The 20,401-nt window shown below is 42.1% G+C and overlaps 1 protein-coding gene across 11 annotated transcripts in view; it reads right to left on the bottom strand.

The window, feature by feature from the left end:
* Positions 1–20,401, bottom strand: part of DPYD (dihydropyrimidine dehydrogenase) — a 773,239-nt gene that overhangs the window by 83,574 nt on the left and 669,264 nt on the right. For all 11 annotated transcript variants that reach the window (XM_053242814.1, XM_053242808.1, XM_053242809.1 and 8 more), the window contains one exon: positions 11,134–11,313. In XM_053242814.1, the coding sequence (XP_053098789.1) occupies positions 11,134–11,313 (180 nt within the window). The remainder of the gene's footprint in view (positions 1–11,133; positions 11,314–20,401) is intronic.

Below are 20,401 nucleotides of genomic sequence, written 5' to 3'. Positions count from 1 at the left end.
TACTGAAGTCTTTATGTGGTTTACATCATTAAAACAAACCAAGCATTTTTTAAAAAAAGAATTTAAAACATATAGAAGTTCAAATTAAAATAGCTAAAAATCACTAAACAGCTAAAAAGCTTGGCTGAAGAGATGTTTCTTCAGCTGTTTCCTAAAGGTCAACAGGGATGGAGCAGCTCTAATCTCAGCAGCTTGTTCCACAGCTCTGGGGCAACTACAGAGAAGGCTTGCCTCGAGTCATCACCAGATGAGCCAGTGGCACTCTCAAATACTACTTAAATACTCATGGCAAGCTTATTCAGTAGTGACAGCTATTTACAGTTTTGTCCCACATCTTCCAGCCAAAAGGCTTTCAAGTTGGCTTACAAAATAAAGATAAAACTAATCCACAAAGATCACCAATTAAAGTGGTCACTGATCACCAATTAAAATAAAAGATCGCCACTAACTTAAATGATTTTTGAACTAGAAACAATACACTACCACCCAAAGCACAAATGAAATGGGCAAAAAGGCAATTTTATTTAACCCTTTCCCCAAACCTCCATGGGATCCTATGGGGGTTCTGGGGAAAGGTTACAATTTTGTTAAAAATCACCTGCTTTCCCATTTCTTTTGTGGGTTGGGTGGTAGGTAGCACCCATCATACCCTACCACACAACCCACATTGGTGTCCTTAGGATGGGAAACAATGGGGTGTTTCTAGTTTTCCCACTGTTCCCTATGGCCAGAACAAGCTGTACTCAAAGATTGCACACATACAAGTTTTGCACTGTAGTTTGCAATGCATTTAGCAACTCTGCCTTGAAAAATACTGCAGAAGCACACAGTAAAAGGGAATCTGTCCCTCTCAACAGTGAACACACATTTCAAACACAGTCCAAAAATAGCCAAAAAAGAATCACTGACCCAGAATCCACTGCCAGCCACAGTTCCTGTGATGCAGTAACATTGTTGGCACAAGTTGCTCTCTCACACACAATTATGCCTCCTCACTTCCTAGCTATGCAACAGCAGCCACAGCAGCACCCTTAGCAGCAAGCATAACCATACACTCAGCTAGAGCAACTTCAGCCACATTTTGACTGAATACACCTTGTAATGCAGATTGCAGAGCAGACCAGAGCAGTGAGTGAAGGACAAGTTAGTCTAAAGGCCAGACATGCAGCTCATCACAGCAATCACCAAGAAATATTACACACAAAGAGAGCTGCCACTGCCATTGCTCACCACAACACTATCTCACAAACAAAACAAACCACAACTCAAGGAAGGCAGAGATCCAACTTGTCAATCTGAGATCCAGCAAAACTAGATGGTTATAGTACAGCATATTATACTCAGTGCTGAGAAAAGAAATCCACAAAATCAAACCTACCTTTCTCCTCTACTCATGTATGCTCTTCAAGAGACTATAAGGGCTTTCTCTCTGCCTCCCAGTCCCTCTGAATACATTTTGAAATTCCCTCCTTTTATGTGCCCTTGTCCCGCCTCCCTGCCCCCAGCTAATGGGGACACAGTTGCCCATGACAACACTCAATTTGTATGGCAAATTGATTTTGAACTGGTTTTAGTTTTGTTTTAATGAGTTATTTGTTTGTTTTTAAATTTGTTTTCATATTTGTGAATTGCCTAGAGCCATCTGGGTGATGTGGTATAAAAATCTAACAAACCACAAATAAATATTTTATTTATTTATTTATCATATTTTTATACCACCTGATATATAATATGTAAATGAGATGTACAAAACAAAATATTCCTATTCTATCACTCAATTAATAAGATTTCTTCAGCTATCTGTATCTCTCTGATATTGTACCATAAAAATCTTCACAGGTACTGATTCTTTGATGGCGGGGGGGGGGAGATGACTCAGAAGTTTGTTTAAAAGCCACTGTAAGCAACTGAAAAGTCCAGTGGTGGTGAGTTCTGAGCACAATTTTCACCATTTGGTTGCTTTGCAGGTGCAACATTGTTTTCCTACCTCCCCCTGACTATGCAGGCACATACACAACGTGTTGAAGTGGTAGGGTGAATTTTATTTATTTATTTATTTATTTAACATATTTTTATACTGCCCAAAACCTACATCTCTGGGCAGTTTACAACAAAACAAAAACAACATTAAAACATCAGTTTAAAACAAAAACAAGAAATTTAAAATATGACAATTTAAAACTTTTAAAACAATATTCTAAAACAACATTAAAAACAATCGAAACCGTATCAGTTAATACTGTTGGGGAGAATGGGAGATCTGTGTATGCTTCCCATCTTCCTATCCATCTTCCCTCCCTGTGCCTTGCAAGTTAGTTGTCCTCTGAGCTACAGTATCTAGCTGACACCCCGACCAATGAAGCGCTGGGGGAATGGGAGAAGCACTGGTGCTTCTGCAAAGTTCAAGTAATTCAGCTACACTGTTGGTTTAGCACTGGGGGCAAATTTTGAAAACCTCCCCTTCCCCAGGAAGTACTCTCTGCCACCGAAAAACCATGCAGCCCTCTGGAACATATTTTCAGGTGACATAGAAGGCTTCTGGAGCAAGGGGAGGTAACTGAAATCCCCCCTCACACATGTGAGCACCAGTGCTCTTTGGAAACACTGGTGCTACACCAGTGCTTCTCCTGCTAAAGAGTAATGCTGAAAAACTTGCTTTACATCTCTAGCACAGGACTGCTCAACTTTGGCCCTCCTGCAGATGTTGGCATACAACTCCCATAATCCCTGGCTATTGGCCACTGTGGCTGGGGATTATGGGAGCTGTAGTCCAAAAACAGCTGGGGGGGGGCTAGGTTGAGCCGGGCAATTTCCAGATTAGAACCTGCAATGGGGTCATGACGTATCTCTGAAGTGTGCTTCCGCACTTCCTGTGTTGTGACAGCACAGTCCCTACACTGACAGCAGAGTGCTAGGGGTGTGCACAGAACTGGCAGGCCTGGTTTGGTTTGAGTGCGAACTGCACTCGAACCTGACCAGACCAGTTCAGTCCGCCTCCGCTTCAAACCCCGCCGGTTCGGGGGGCGGGGTTGTGAATATATATTTTTAAATATATAATTTAGTTTTTATTTACCTCTAGCCCCTTCGGGGGGCTTCCTAAAGGCTGCGGGGTTTGTGTGTCCGCAAATGTTCTTCCTCCTCCTGCCGGCCTCGGTAATCACCGCCGCGCCCCGGTTTACTGTAGTTTCTCCATAAGTAGGTGGCCATTTCGCCTGCCGCCACGCATGTACAAATGGCCTCTGTGAGGCCTGGCATGGCCCAGGGCCTCGCAGAGGCCATTTGCACATGTGCCGTGGCAGGCAAAATGGCCGCTGTGCCTACTTATGGAGAAACTACAGTAAACCGGGCCACGGCAGTGATTATTGAGGCTGGTAGAGGGGAGGGGGTATCTTCACAGACCCCCCCCGGTGGCCTTTAGGAAGCCCTGCAAAGGAGCTAGAGGTAAATTTTTAAAAATTACAAACTGGCCATGGTAGGGGAAGTTTCCGGTCGGACGGAACCGGGGAGGTTCGGTTCGACCTCGAACCACCAAACTCCTGAACCGAAGCCCTGAAGCCCTGAACCTCTGAACCTGTTCTCACATCCCTACAGGGTGCTGTTCACATTTCCAATGCCTTGTTTCGAATTTAATCGCTGTAATATAGTGCTATAACGTTGTATATCTGGCATGAAAATGTTGCTGTTTGGGGGGGGGCGGTTGTTAGTTTTCGCATGACTGTTACCTCTGTTAGGCGCTTTGCTATTTACAAATGCAATTTGCCTGAATGCAATTTGCCTGAACAGAAACATTTTGCTTCTGTTGGGCGGCTAATCTGAAAAGTGCCCAGAACTGTTCTAGCAGTTCTAGAGAGCTGTGAGAAGATTCCATTTGTTAGTTTTGTTTCTAAAATCAAATCACAATTGCACAAGGAGCTGCAGAATAATAATCAACAGCCACAATAATAATCAAGCCACATGGGCTCAACAAAAGATACCTGTGGATACCAACGCTAAAAGTCCTATCTAAAACTTATCTGTAAGCAAAATATCTAATCTCTGTAATTCGTTAGGTATACAATAGGGTGGTTGTCCACAAAGAGGAAATGAAAGAAAAAGTCAATATCAGATTTAAGAGATCACACACATACCCTCCCATCATTAAAAACAACAACAACAACAACAAAACCTATCTGTGAGGCATCCCTTTAAAAATGATGGCAAAATTATGGAAATCACAATTGTCTAAGCAATTTTAATATCTACCACTTCAGCCATTTGTAATCCATGTCCTCCTCTGACTGAAGACACTAACTTTAGTGAAGAAAAAATATGGTATGGGATAATCCCCATTCTTTTTTAACTGTTGGGCATGACTGACCTGTTACATTTTTTATTCACTGGTTACACAGTTGAAGGGCTGAACATTCTGTCAATATTTTTGTCCAGCTTTTCTTAGCAAATGCCCTAGTCAATAATCCAAGAAATGACTTACATGGGTCACATTAACATGGAAGGCAAATTTGAGAACATCTGTTTAATGTTTGCAGTCGTGGAAGCAGGCAAAGCATTCCAAATTCACTGGGTGCTCTCCAGGCAAAGTTAGGCAAACCACTGGCATTTAACTCGCTCCTTTAATAGTTAAGAGATGCAGGGAGCATCTAGGTTTCTCTGCACAATAGGTTTCTTTGCACTCTACCCACTATTTCACTCTTCCTGGTTTATCAGCAAGAGATTGCTAACTCCCACTGAAATAAACAGGACATTCTTCTGAAAAGATGTGGTTAATACTGGCCTATAGCAGTACATCAGTGGCATCAGAAAGGGTTCAGACCAAAGCTCGATTCAGACATTATGCTGCAAAGGTTTACAAATGTCTGTATGCTTGTACACATGTTTGTGTGAATATTTGGGTTCATTTCAAAAGTGAACCTGGAATGAAACCGTTCAAATGCATGGTACAGATAGGTGTACTTCTGTACCTGCATTCAGCATAATATGTGACTGACTGTATCTGTGTATAGATCTGTACCTGTATACGCTGTACACTAGGATGTGCAGAACATTTTGCTGTTGAAAGGTTGTGACTCGAAATGGGCCACTGCGAGTGTTTTGAACTTGAAACAAAGAACATAAGAGCATAAGAACAGCCCTGCTGGATCAGGTACAAGGCTTATCTAGTCCAGCATCCTGTTTCACACACTGGGCCACCAGATGCCTCTAGGGAGCCCACAGGCAAGAGGTATGTGCATGCCCACTCTCCTGCTGTTGCTCCCCTGCAACTTGTATTCGAAGGCATCGTGTCTCTGAGACTAGAAGTGGCCCACAGCCACCAGACTAGTAGCCATTGATAGACCTGTCCACCATGAATCTGTCTAATCTTCTTTTAAAGCCATCCAGGCTGGTGGCCATCACCACGTCCCATGGCAAAGAATTCTATAGATTAATTACATGCTGTGTGGAAAAAGTACTTCCTCTTGACAGTCCTAAATTTCCTGACCTTTGGTTTCATGGACTGACCCCTGGTTCTAGTGTTGTGAGAGAGGGGAAAACATTTCTCTCTGTCCACTCTCTCCAATCCATGCACAATTTTATACATTTCGATCATATCTCCTCTTAGTTGCCTCTTTTCCAAAGTAAAGAGCCCCAGATGCTCTAGCCTTTTCTCATAAGGAAGGCTGCCCTCTTGATTGCCCTGTTCTGCACCTTTTCCAGTTCTACAATATCCTTCTTAAGATATGGTGAACAAAACTGTATGCGGTACTCCAGATGTGACCGCACCATAGATTTGTATATGGGCATTATAATATTAGCATTTTTATTTTCCATCCCCTTCTTAATGATCTCTGGCATAGAATTGGCCCTTTTCACAGCTGCCGTGTATTGAGTCTACACTTTCAATGAGTTGTCCACCACAACCCCAAGATATCTCTCCTAGTCAGACACTGACAGCTCAGATCCCATCAGTGTATATATGAAGTTGGGCTTTGTTGCCCCAATATGTACTCTTTTAAAAGGGGTCCTCATTCAAGCTCAGAGCAGAACCCCATTTCGATCAAAATGTTTTGACATGAGTGCCATTTTGGAAGACTATTTTCTTGCAATCTCCTTGCTTCTTGGTTGGCTTGTTATCATACAAATCAAGTGTTGTCATGGGCAACTGTGCCCCCATAGACGGGGGGGGGAGGTAGGGGCAACACAAAAGAATGGGATTTCAAAATGTATTGAGAGGGGGAGAGAGAGAGAGAGAGAGAGAGAGAGCCCTTATAGTTTCTTGAAGAGGATACGTAAGGAGAGGAGAAAGGTAGGTTTGATTTTGTGGTTTTCTTTCCTCAGCACTGAGTATAACATGCTGTGCTATTGCTGCTAAAACTATCTGGTTTTGATGGATCTCAGATTGACAAAGGCAAAGGTGTGGTTTGTTTTGTTTGTGTTGTGGTGAGAAATGGACAGTGGCCACTCCGTGTGTGTGTGTGTGTGTGTGTGTGTGTGTGTGTGTGAGGGGCAGAGCCACCATTGCGCAAATGGGTTCAAAGAACCCAGGCCGCGCCCCTCAGGAGCCATGACTCATACCCCAGGCACACACCCTGAATCACATGTCAGACGCATGGGGCAAAGTTTTGCTTGCAAACGGGCCTACACACCCCATTTCCGAGCAAATTCTCGGCCAGTGCTGCATTCTCAGCATGGATCGGCTCATGAAAAAAAGGCAGGGAGACACGTTCCCGGCTAGGCTGGGAAGCCAGCGCTGAGTAAGCTGCTCAAAAACAGAGCAACGTGGACCCTCATCCTTTCCACGTGGCTGGCTAAGTGCTCTGACATGGCCCATCCCTCCTCAGCCTGACTGATAGGCTCGGCAGCAAGAGCCATGTCGACACTGAGCATCAGCCAGCATTTCCCTTGCTGCCAAGCCTGTCAGTCAGGCTGAGGGACAGGTGGGCTGTGTAACTGAGCACACAGTCAGTGAGTTCCATGGAGACAAGGGAGGGATGCCGCCTGACACTCCTCGCACTACCTTCCTGGAGCAGGCGCCAATGGTGTAGTATGTCAGCTGGGTGGGTTCTATGTACCCCATGTACCACCTATGAGGATTCAAAATACCCACAGGGGTTCAAGTACCCCTAGCTGAAACCCCCTGAAATAGATGATTACGCAGAAGAAAACCCTTCTGAGTTCAATGGGGTTTAGTCCTAAGTAAATGTGCACACAATTACAGTCACAGTGCAGTGAAGCACTTTGTAAAAGGAAAAAGGAAAAGGGAAATAGAAAAGACCAATGGAAAAAACTCTTGTGACTGAGCTCCCATTCGACTTTCCTAGGAATTAACTTCTTAAGGAATTACTCTGGCTTATTCCTTTGATTCCTCTCCATATTTGCAAGTGCACGGTGGACATCCCACAGCAGAAGTGGTCCAAAGATTATAAAGGAACTAGGGATTTGCAAACCAGCTCAACCTCAAAGCATTTCACCATTGAACTGGTCCAGCTCTAGGGCTCACCAGACCAGGCCTGGTTCGGTTCAAAGTCAAGCCAAACCTCCGGGCTGGCTCGGGCCCAGTTCGGAGGTTCTATAGTACAATAAAACTGGCCATGCAATGGACAGGCCATGACCACATAAGAAAGCACTGGAATGATCTAAAATTGGCCTCCAAATGGCCTAGGGGAGACCAGGGGGAAGCTGGCGGGGGTCTGCGTCAGAGACCGCCCCCCTGGCAGCCGTGACAACAGTCCCTGGAGGTGGTGAATTATTGAAAAATTGCTCAAATTCAAGCCGAGCTGGGGTGGGTGGGGTCATCTGTTTGAGGAGCAAAAGCGAACATGCCCAGTCCGGTTCGAACATGAACTGAACCAGGCAAACCAGTTTTGTGCACCCTCCTAAAAGGAATCGAGAAGCATGGACCTCTATCCCACTGTCTGTGGGTATGTGCTGCTCTTAAGCACTATGTGCTACCAACCTTATAAGACCAACCTTATATTTTATTGTCATATCATTCTCAACCTGCCTTTTGCCTCATACTGAGTCTTCAAGATGGCTTACAAATATAATAATATAATTACAAAAGTCACCTAAAAACAAATTATAAACATAGAATTGTGCAGGATCTGACAGTACAGAATTAAAATATCTTTTTAATGATCCAGGAAAAAACCTTACTTTAAAAAATAAATCTGGCAGATGCTTGAGTGTTTGCATCTGACTGTCCTTAAAACAAAATTAGAATATCGATCAATTGTTCAACATTTTTTGATCTCTTATATTTCTAATACAGCCAGCTAAACTACCTTGGAAATGATGGTACCGCCCCCCCCCTTCATTTTTTTTAACAACTTCAGTTTCAAATTAACATTCCTTGGATTATTAAATGTTTCTTTTAAGCAGCTTTTCATATAATACCTCTATAAAGAGCTAATTATTGATATAGTGACAAGCTGAGAAAACTATGAATTGCAATTTCCCCTCCCTTCTTATTCAGAACGACATGAAAAATATCTTCTGACAATGGCTATTTAGCATAATACAAAAGCACTACAAGAGATGAAAGTCCTGAAGTTTCTTTAGAGCACTGTACTAGACAAATGTAAATGAGGTGTGTGTTCTTATGAAAATAAGTGTGTGGGGCAGGGGTAGAGGGGAGAGAAGAAAGTTTTTACATAGCCGCTTGAACCCAAGTTTAACCAAATAGCGTGAGCAGTTGAAACAGAAACTGCTTAAATTTAAACAAAACAAAAAAAACCCCTCAGAAATACTGTATTCTCTGGGGCTTAGTGATAGGATTGTCTTTACAATAGAAAGGTAATGTTATAATTTTCAGAGCTTCACAGAGAACAAAGAAGCCCCCTCTAACCTCTTACTGCAAAGAACTCCAGTCTTCTGCAATGATAAGCAGAGATTTGGAGGTATCTGACACTCCAAATCCTATTCTTTTGTAAATCTTTGCTTTATACAACATTTTCAACCATGTTATATTAGATTTTTCGAAGGATAATCAATAGGCATGATGTATAACTGAAAGCACTCTTCAAAGCGAATCTCTTCCAGAAGCCAGAAACAAAAGCCCGGGTTTTCTGCTGAAAATCTACTCTGAGCAGGGGGTGGGGGCAGGCAAAAGCCGCCAGGGAGCAAATTAAAAGCCAGTTCTGACCATGGCTCTCCTCGCTGAAAGTAAAAGTCACCCTGAGCCTGCTGTAACTTATTCCAGCTGGCAATAGTCCCCGAGGAATCCTACTGCAAATTGGGAATGTTTAAGCATGGCAGCTACGTGGCGAGAATTCCTACATGGCTACAGAGGTTTGCTTTCCTGGTTCTCAGTACTACCAGATTAGTGAAAGGGAGATGGAGGCCCTCTAGAGAATATGACTCAGAACTGAAAGCATGAGGATACGACCCAAACGCTAAATCTGTTCAATTGGCATGGCATTTTAAAAGGCTTTATTACACTTGGTGACAGCGCAGCTATACAGAAATAAGAGCCTGTCTTATACAGAGTCAAATCTATGTCTGAACTGACACTTTGTTTCCTCCCAGGCTCAGATCAAAGTGCTGGTGATGACCTACAAAGCCTTAAATGGAGTGGTTCCAGCATACATGAGGAAGTGTATCTACCTCTATCATGGTTTTTAAGATCGACCAGCAATAGCCTCTTAAGCTTCTCTTCTATATGACTAATCAGGGATCAATGATGCTCAGAGAGGTCAGCTTTGGAATTGCCTTTGCTTGAAGTTTCATTGGGCAGTACTCCAACTTGAAACAAGACCACAGACTGGTCTACACCTTCAGCAGAATGAGGTGACAGATTCCTGAGGTGACTGAACATATATAATTTCTGACCACGGACAGAGCGTTCACATTTTTGAATACTCCTCCATGTAAAAATACCAAATACCCTGAAAGCAGAAATCTAGCACAGATCTAGTGTGGAATCTTTTTTGCTTTTTGTTACTTGCAGGGAAGGGTTTTTTTTTTTTACATGTCATTCAATAAGGACATTCCTCCCACTTGCAGCCTGAAAAGATAAAGCCCACTCTACCATTTTATTCTGCTGCATTCTAGATCAGGCTTAGATTTTTCCCCCTGAAAACAGAATAAAATTGTTTTATACTGCTCATCATATTTTCAGGCAGAGATATTTTCCAGCACTGCTAAACTGAGAACCTTTAATTAAAGATGTTGGAGACTGAATCTGCATTCTTACATATATAGGACATGTGCTCAACCACGAAACCACAGCCCTGCCCTATGTATGATTTAAAAATAATAATAAATGCATACACTGTAAGAATCTGTAATTATTCCTTGTTTTCAGAGACTGACTACAGAAAAAAGGGAGGTGAGTTGATATTACAGTGTTAATAGATACTCATCCAATTCATACGACAACGTATAGCTGGGTGCATCCTCTGACCTGGGTATGCATGGACACGTGAATGGGCATGTGTTATTCACATACCCATTCACACAACCATGCATACCCAGGTCAGAGCCTGCACCCAGGTATACCTGATCGTGTGAACAGGGTGACTGAGTGTGTGGATACACATTCATGTGAATGGGCTGACTGTTGATTTCACCTTGTAATGTTAATACTGCTTAAGAATTGTTTTATATTTTTAACAGAAGTTTCATACCTACCACAACAAGGAAGCAATCTTTTCAGCTGTAACATGACAATAATAATAATAATAATAATAATAATAATAATAATAATAATAATAATAATAATAATAATTTGATTTCTATACCGCCCTTCCAAAAATGGCTCAGGGCGGTTTACACAGAGAAATAATAACTAAATAAGTTGGATGCCTGTCCCCAAAGGGCTCACAATCTAGTAATCTGATAGTCATACTGTTTTGAAAAACATTAGACTGCATCACAGTCATTTGATAAAATCTTTCAACTGACTTCTTGATGTTTATTTGGTCATGGGACAAGATCTATTATAACTGGGTGGTATGGCTAGAATTGTAAAATCAAAATGTCAAAATTAAATAAGGAATTTTCAAGTGTATAATCCTGGGGAAATTTATATTGGAAGGGGGTGTACAAACACTGTTAATAAATAATAAATACATAAATAATGAAACAAAACATCCTTGGATCCCAGTATCAAGCACAGCTCAATGTGTAAAAAAACAACAAGTTTCCGGTGTAACATACCTTTCCCATCAAGTCAACCATTTTGGGCACAGGTTTTCCTTTCTGGTGCCTGATAGTTGATGGACTCTGTCCATCCCAGTCTTGAAGTTCCTCTATGCTCTGCAGATAAAGCAAAGCCCTCAGCCCAGTGCAGTAATCCTCAATAACAGTGAAGTCTTGATTCTGTACAGCACTGCACACCTACAGTAGATGACAAATTTTTTAGTTACTATGGAAATTTCTATGTAGTGATGTTAGAGACAGAAGGTTCAGAAAACAGGTGATCAAAGATGACAGCACCTGTGGCTTTCTGAGGCATCCATTGATCATGGGTGGTTTGAATTGTTGTAGCTTTTCATGTAAATCAGTGCCCATAAGTACTTTGAAACAAGTCAGTGAAATGAATCATTCTACACATTTTTTCTCCATATTCTGGATTCGGCAATCAGTCCAGGGATCCAAAGTCCATAATTTCAGTGATCGCTCTCTGAAAATTCAGAATTGTTATTGTTCCTGCTACTACTGTTAGATTATGTACTAGGATCCATTCACTTACAAACTCCAATGAAATAAATGGCTTATTATAAACATGTTCAGGATGTGACCCAATACTACTTTTCCTGAACAAAATATCTTGAAGCCCTGGCATCAGTTGTTACCATCCTTACATTACAGATATATATGCTTTGTCGTTTCCAGCTGCTTATCTGCCATAGTTATTCAGAATCTGAATGGGGAAACAACCATCAGACACAACCCTTGCTATGAAAGGCTAGGATACTGTAGTGTAATATCTTGGGCCTAGGGCATTGTCTGAGGGCATGTGATGCACCTATCTTGCTGGGCCGGGGAGGGCAAGCAGCGGAAAGGCAGAAGAGCACCTACCTACGATCCCCCCGACGATCCAGCAGTGCTTCCTGCTGCATGGCTCATGCGCCCACACGGCAGCCCACAAGCTGCACTGCATTCTGGAGGCCAGAAAAATGCATCCCAGCCTCCAGATACCCACAATGCAGCTCACAACAAGCATGGTGCATTGAGGGATTCCCCCATGGGTTGGGTGCTCTAGGGGCCCAGCTCTGTGTCTGCTCAGGCTACGTGCAGCCCGAGCATCCACACAACCCTATACCTGGGTAAAAGGGCTCACGCCCCTTCACCCAGGTAAAAGGTTCAGTAATATTCCTGGGATACCCAGGGAGGCAGTGCTGGGATCAGCCTCAATCCCAATGCTTCACATGAGCAGCCCTACCCAGGGTCGGGCTGCTCATGTGAACAGCCTCACTGTATTACAAGTTGTTTTCAGGAAAAGAAAGTACATTTTACCCTTTGAAATACTGCACACTACAGCTGTGCAGGAAGAAATAAGGAATACATATAAAATATGCACAAGAACATTTTCTATGCAGCCCATTTACATTACACAAAATCTGTTTCTCTGGAGGAACAGTGTGAGCATTAATGTTATGCCTTCCATAGATTTAGGCTCAATCTCCCTCTCTCTCTCTCTCTCTCTCCCTCCCTCGGAACAATTATAGAGAACATCATTATAATTTCCTCCACAGGTTATTTAACGGTACAACTAAACCAATGCTTTATTTAAATTTCCTTTGTTCACTAAGGGTTTCTAATTTTTAAACATATGAGTAATATTTTTTCTAGTTATTAGAAAAAATGTGGTGTGGGGGGGGGGGGGAGAACTGAAAACTCCGGTAAAAGATACACAGGTTTATATAATCCAAATACACCAGATTCTAATTCTGAAACCTTGCACGATTTTGACAGTTTTTATGCAGTTGAGATAGACAGGAGCATTACTGTTCTAATCTTATAAATAATGTGACTTTTAATGTTGATGCCTTTTTTGATGGTAAGAACAGAAATAATATGGTATGTGCTGAATATACTCATAGAATCACAAAGCCCATCCTGTCTAGTTTCCAGCTGTGCATCAAAGCATATTCCCACCTGTCCCAGCCAGGTTGAAAGCCTGTACTGTGCAGGGCAAAGCCTGATTTAAAAAGACCTGAAACAGGGAGCAAGTAGCAGCAAGCCGCAGGGTGCAGCAGCCAGTAACAGGAAGCAGGCAATAGCTGACAGATAAGCCATTCAGTAGGTTACTGAAGGACCTGGAATACCTGCCAGGGATGGAGGGTATTGATCTGATGAATCCCAAAAACTAAGCCAGGGTCATGCTAGACAAGATATTAAACACATGGTTGATTGCCATTCTTGGGATTCTACTTTTTCCAACAAAAGCAGTTGTGGAGCCCCAAGCAGGATCAGGATCATCGTTTGGAGAGGTGAGAAGTCTCTCCTGCCATTTCTTTGCTGAAAATCCCCCCGCCCCGGCCCCACCAGCTACTATTTGCTGCAACAATACAATACAACAGGAATCCAAATCATGGGTTTCAGTGATGAGTTTAATGATTCATCTGTGTTGGCCCTTAGCGAAACATACTATGATCTCCTCTACTGCTAAATGCGCTACATAGAGGTATTACTGTTTCGAAGTTTTACAGATCGAACAAATGGGAATGAATATGGTAGAACCGTCAGCCATTGCGATTTCCTGCTTGAGGCTTGTTGTAATCTGCCCCCCCAGATCCCTCTAATTTATTAGCAGGCATAGCAGGGTGTGATTACTGCTGGAACACCACTTCTCTAGAGAAGATGAAAAAGGTTTGAAGCAGGCTTGCGCAACATAAGGCCTGGCGCTTGCATCTGTCCCATGGGGACTTTTTTGGCTGGCCCACATAAAAGAATGTCCTGCAACAGCAGGAGCCTGCCCCACTCACAAGCAGCAGTGGCTTAATGCAGTTGGCCGCTTGAGACCAGATGCCTCCCGCCCCTGGGCCAGCACCCATTGACACCATCCCTCCTTTCTGTTTCCCCTCACCTTAGCCCCCAATTCCAACCCTCTGCCCCCTCACTTTCATTGATATTTTTAATAATTAGTTTTAATATACTGAAAATTGAACTTCCCTCCCCCACACCCACTCATCCACCCACCAAGTCATGGTTGGTTCTGGCCCACCAGAACATTTGAGTTGTGCAACTCAGCTGGTTTAAGGGGGCTGCACCCTGACTTGAAAACATGCGCTGTGGCACCAATGAATGGCATCAACTTGCCTTTTCCAGTGAGGTAGCTTGGGTGATTATTGGTTTGATTCAAGCTCATCACTCCAAAGTATGCATTGCCACTACTTGCAATGCAGCCTTTGCCACTACCTCTTCTTCAAAAAGGACTGTGGGGAGTTCTTCCTCAAACGCTGTGCCTGGAGTATTCTAGAGTAGTGAGACCTACAAACAGGGGATTCTAAGTTGTGTTGATTTTCATTTATTAGAGGGATCCGAACAGACCTCAGAACAGAACAGACCTCAGAACAGTAGTACATCTGCTGGTCACCTCCAGACCTGACTACTTCAATGTGCTCCATGTGGGGCTGCCTTTGTACGTAGTCCGGAAACTGCAGTTGGTCCAGAATGCGGAAGCCAGGTTGGTCTCTGGGTCATCTCAGAGAAACCATATCACTCCTATCTTAAAAGATCTACACTGGCTGTCGATAAGTTTCAGGGCAAAATACAAGGTCTAGGTGTAACCTTATAAAGCCCTAAACAGCTTGGGCCCTGGGTATTTAAGAGAACGTCTTCTTTATTTTGAACCACACCACCCATTGAGATCATCAGGAGAGGTTCATCTGCAGTTGCCACCAGCTCAACTGGTGGCTACTCAGGGGCAGGCCTTCTCCATTGCAGCCCCAATGCTTTGGAACACGCTCCCTGCTGAAATAAGAGCCTCCCCATCTCTTACAACTTTTAAAAAGGTAGTCAAGACACATTTGTTCACCCGGGCTTTTAATTAGCTATTTTTTAAATAGTTTGATGGTTTTTAACATTGTTTTAAATTTTAAATTGTTGTAACCTTTTTTATTTGTTGTTTTTATTGTATTGTAAACCACCCAGAGACCTGCTTTTGGGGCAGTATAAAAATATGTTAAATGAAAGGAAATAAATTAATCTGGAGCTCAGGTTACAACACCATCACACAGTTGCTGCTCAAAAGATTAACCTAACACTAAGGTTGCTACATCTAACCACTGGGCCCTTCAGGCAAGGCAATGTGCAAAACCTCTTGCTGAAGTGTCCATTGAGGCACACTTTCCAGGGCTGCAAGTGAACATGCATGACGGCTGAAGTTTTATGCACACAGCCTTTGAATAAGGAAATGGCAATGACTGACTCTTCTACCGCGTTAATTTCTGTTTGTTATATCTGCAGAACACCAAAACAGTGATAATCTTACTGCTAAATGCACTACATAGAGGTGACAGATGATCAGAGGAGATCAAAGTGTGTTGCAATTGCTGCCTGGCAATTGAGACAGTGACCTCTTTCATCTGTGCTGTTACAGTGGAAGGACATTTTTGGAGATCACAAATGTTTCACTCTGCTATCATTCCCCCCCGCCCCCGCCCCACTTTCCTCGCTGAAGTGATAAAATTCTAGCATTTGCTAGAATGCCATCTTGCTTTCCCCAAAAGGTGGAGACGTAGTTCAGTTTTACTACTGAACTTCAGAAGACTGCTAAGTAAGCTTTCCAAATGCCACCCTATTAGGAAGTCAGCCTTTGACCTCACACTGTCTAATATTCTGATCATATTAATGGGATAAGCAACAAAAACTCTGTACTCAAATATCTTTGAAAGGTCCTGCAATGGATAAGCTGTTTTGCATTTTTACTTTTAATTTGGCTGACTTTTCTTTGAAATGTTCTTCAGTGGTAATGCACTGAAAGAAAGTAAATGCTATGTGCCTTCTTTGATTTGGTATTGTATGCTAACTGCGTTTGTAGTTTTTAAAAAATGCCTTTTTATTTTAAGCTCTCAGTAAAAAAGAAGAAGTAAATTAACTTATTTATTTAGTGCTGCAAAAGCATTAATGAAGCTTATCAATTAATTTTTCCAAAGCATTATCAAGACCATTTCTAATCTTATGAGATTTGGTAATATTTCTGAAAGTATAGAAAACTGAGGCACCAATACCAGATAACGATAGTGATGTATCTAATAAGATGAACAGGTTTACTGGAGAAAAAGCCCAGTTAAAATCTGAAAAACTAGTTTTGCATATTATACTTTCTAACATATCACTCCAATGCATTAAGAAGTTTGCAGGCTACCAATTGAAACTCCAACAGTATCAACTGCACCAAATCAGGGTTGTGGTGCAGCGAGTGGCAGAGCAGCCAGCAGGTGGGGAGAAGAGGGCGGGCGGGCAGAAGAGGGTGAGCAGCTGGGAAGAAAACGGTGGCAATGGCGGTAGGCAGGAAGGCAAAGCAGGGGGGGGAGTGGCGGCGGAGGCTGGCCTGGTGGGGAAACAGCAGCGGAGGGGGGCGGGGAAGAAAGACAGCGGCAAATAGTTAGTGGTTGAAACTGAGGATTTTTGGAAGTGGCAGGGAGGAGAAGCGGCAGTGGGTGGGGAGGAGAAGCCTGGCTGCCGAGGGAAAACAAACTGGGATGGTGGGGGTGGGAACAAACTGGGAATGGGTGGGAATGAACTGGGGTGGGGGAAAAACAAAATGGGGCTGAAGGTGGGGGGAAGCCAGTGAGAACTAGGGGCACAGATGCTCTGTGCCAGGTCAGTTAGTATCCAAATAATAGGCCTATAAATTTAGAACTACTTTACTATAATTTATATTCTTATTTCAACCCAGGGAATATATAATAAATGCTTCTAAACCCACAGATCTGGAGTGCAATCCAGATCCCTTTGAAATCAATGGCAAAGCTCCAACTGACTCTAATGACTCAGCATTGAATCCTTAAGTCTATAGACCAGTATATGAAGCTCATACTGAAAATTCAGGGATCCATTCACTTTACATGTTAATTGATTGTGAGTACAAATTGTGAGTAGCATAGATGTGTTAACCACCTGATGTCTCAACATTTCTTAGTTTAACGTGTGAACCTTTCTACATACAAAAGTATGTGAACAGACTCCAGATGATATGGACATTCTATCAGAGATGAATGATTAATCTGTCACATTCCATAAATACAAATCTTCACTTTGGATACAGTCCATGGGTGATGACCATGTGTGCTTAAATTGGCTCTGAGACAGGAATGTTCATTTGTGGGACAATAAATTTGACATTTCTGAATCCTCTCCCTATAGAACCAATTCACGTCCATTAAGCACATTGAATAGCATCTGGACAAGTACTTATGTGAACAGAAAGTTATATTTGTGCAAGGGGGGAGTTTTTGCTTACCCCACACTCTTCCCTCTGCTACCCCCTGTAGAGGGGGGACCCTGAGGAGTTAGGGTGTGTGTGTGGGTCTGCATGCGTTCACGCTCAGAACTGCCCATGTTATGCTGATCAACATGTGAGCCACTCTTTCAGACACAATGGAGAGCATCCAGACTAGTACTTCTGTGGATGGAAGAAGTTCTGCTCGCACATGATGGAAGGGATGAACACCAACAGACCCGTCTATCTGAAAATTGTCTTAGAACACGTAGACTAAAAATACTAAGGGGGGAAAGCTAGGATAACAGGAATTTCTCTTTTTTGGGCTTTATTCAGGACAGACTTCCCTTGGACTACAGAGAGAGCACTATGGGCAGACAGAGATCTATAATGAACAATATCATTAAAAACAGAAGTCTGTTGTTCTCTTGAGGCACATTCCCAAGGGACCATATTTTTGTAAGCTGCAAGTCTATCAAAACCAGCCAGCAAAACACTTTTTCTGTCTTGGGACCTCAATTTAGTCCTGGAGTGATTAACCTCTCATCCTTTTGAGCTTCTTCCTTCAATGCTGCTATATTTTCTTTCCGTTAAAATTGCTTTTGGGCTCCATCAGCTTGGCTATAAGAATTTGTGAACTCAATTTTGTGTCCACGAAAGAAACTTATTTGTGATCTATGAAAGGAGAAAAGTTCTCTGACCCCTAGAGTCCTACAGGAATAAAACAGAAAACCTACTTTCACACTACCCAAGAGACTGCTTCGCCTTTCTTTCTGCCCAGATAATAACTTTCAACCAAGAAGAGCAAAAGTGAGACCTTTACAAAAATCTCAGTTTCTTAAATCATGTATTTATTTGCTTCTGGGAAATGACTTCTTGGAACAATAGTTCATATATGCTGTTTTAGGGAAGGTCAATTTTGGAGAGCACGTTTATTGGGCGTTCTACTAGATGGTTTGTTAGATTATTGAGAGAAGACACCTTAAATATAATTGAAAAATCTGTAGAGTCAAGCATTGGTGGGACAGTCAAACCAATCTAGTAGATTGTGAAGTGCTGCATTCTGACCAAAAGTACTTTGCCCAATATGTGTTGCCACTTTCAAGTACTCTTTGACAGTGCTTTTGCAAAGCAACTATAAAAGTTATGTCACACAAGTCCAACACTGTGAACATATGAAGCTGCCTTATACTGGAGGGGAGCTGGTCTTGTGGTAGCAAACATGACGTCCCCATTGCTAAGCAGGGTCTGCTCTGGTTTGTATTTCAATGGAAGATATTCTCTTTAGGGGATGGGGCCTCTATGGGAAGAGCATCTGCATACTTGCCTGCAGAAGGTTCCAAGTTCCTTGTCTGGCATCTCCAAGATAGGGCTGAAAGACTCCTGCCTGAAACCTTGGAAAAGCTGCTGCCAGTCTGTATAAACAATACTGAGCTAGAAGGACCAAGGGTCTAATGCAGTATAAGGCAGCTTCCAATGTTAGTATGTACTGAGTCCCTCCCTGGGTCCATTTAGTCCAGTATTGTCTACTCTGACTGGCAGCAGCTCTTCAGGGTCTCAGGTAAATTTATTTTCTCTTTACCTGCTACTGTACCTGATCCTCTTTAGATTGGAGATGTAAAGGAATGAACTTGGGACATTCTCCGTGTATTCTTTCAGCATTTTATTTATTTATTTATGTGTTTATTTATTTATTATTACTACTACTCCTACTGCTGCTGCTGCTGCTGCTACTACTACCAAGTTTAGATGGCTCAAAAGAAGCAGCATTCATGGTATAGTTTTGAAACATCTTCTCATACAGTGAAAATCAGAAATCCACCATGGAAGAGATAAGAAAGCACATCACCAGGACATTTTGTGATAACCTATCAAAAAGGCAAATACATTCTTCCAATTTAGCAACTGAATGTTCAAAGGATTCTATAGCTAATCCAGGCCAGGTTCCATATTCAAGAGCCAGTGATCTTAAAAAAAAAGAGGTGCACACTGTAAAAAGCACCTCTTCATTCTATTCCCTTTCCGGTTACAGCAGCTAGAAATAATGGCTGCAGAATCCTTTTCAACAAAAGGTCATTTATGTCAATGGACAGCACATAGAGGATCAGATCACCTGCGGTAATTGCAAATTAATGCTCTACTGCTAATGCATTAACTACACACTATTGATCTACAATTGAATCATACGGGCTGCTGTGAAGTGATTTTTTACTTTAATATTTTGTGTGCTTTTATGGCATTTGCCATAATGCATTTTCTCTTTCAACTGGAGTTTTCTATAATTGTCTCCATTTTTAATTTCCTACAGGGAGATGACTTCTAAAAATGCATGTATCTGTCTCAAAAGCCTTTTTTAAAGGAAAAAAAAATCTACCAAAGGAAAGATGTGACTTGGCAGAGCACATATGTGAGAGAAAAGCGATATGTGAAAAGAGATGAAAGTCATTTGTGCAAATCAAAGATTTAGGAGAAAAGAGCTCACCTAAAAAGAAAAAAAAATATTCTGCAAAAGAATGCTACTACTTGTTAAAAAAAAAGAAATCTAAGGATTAATTTGCTTTGCTTCAAAGTAGTATCATGCATTTGGAGTTATGTATATACAAGGAAATTGTAAGTGTGTAACACTGGTACCTTTGGCTTCTTTCATTTTTCAGCAGCAAAGAAAATGATGATTTCAACATGTATCAAAGCTTTTCAAGAAATAACTATCCCTACAAAAATGGCATCACATCGCACTAATTGCGGGGGCGGGGGGGGCGGAGGGGGATTAAAAATATTTGGAAAGAGTCAGAGGGTTAGAGCTAGGTTTTAGAGCTAGGTTTTGTTTCACTTTCCCCTAAATCACCACAGCATGTTCTTGTTTAATTAAAATGTTCAAATTGGCTGTCAAATACATTTAAATTAACTTTACTCATATTTATGCAGATGCTGATTTCCTGGTAATGTAAGCTAGAAAAATACTAAGTTATTTTAAAGAAGAAATCCCCACAAAGAAAGCCTTGATAACTACTGAAGATGAAACAGGGCCTGTAG

This window comes from Hemicordylus capensis, chromosome 4 (genome assembly GCF_027244095.1).
Source record: "Hemicordylus capensis ecotype Gifberg chromosome 4, rHemCap1.1.pri, whole genome shotgun sequence".
Taxonomy (NCBI): domain Eukaryota; kingdom Metazoa; phylum Chordata; class Lepidosauria; order Squamata; family Cordylidae; genus Hemicordylus; species Hemicordylus capensis.
This window is presented reverse-complemented; position numbering and strand designations above follow the sequence as displayed.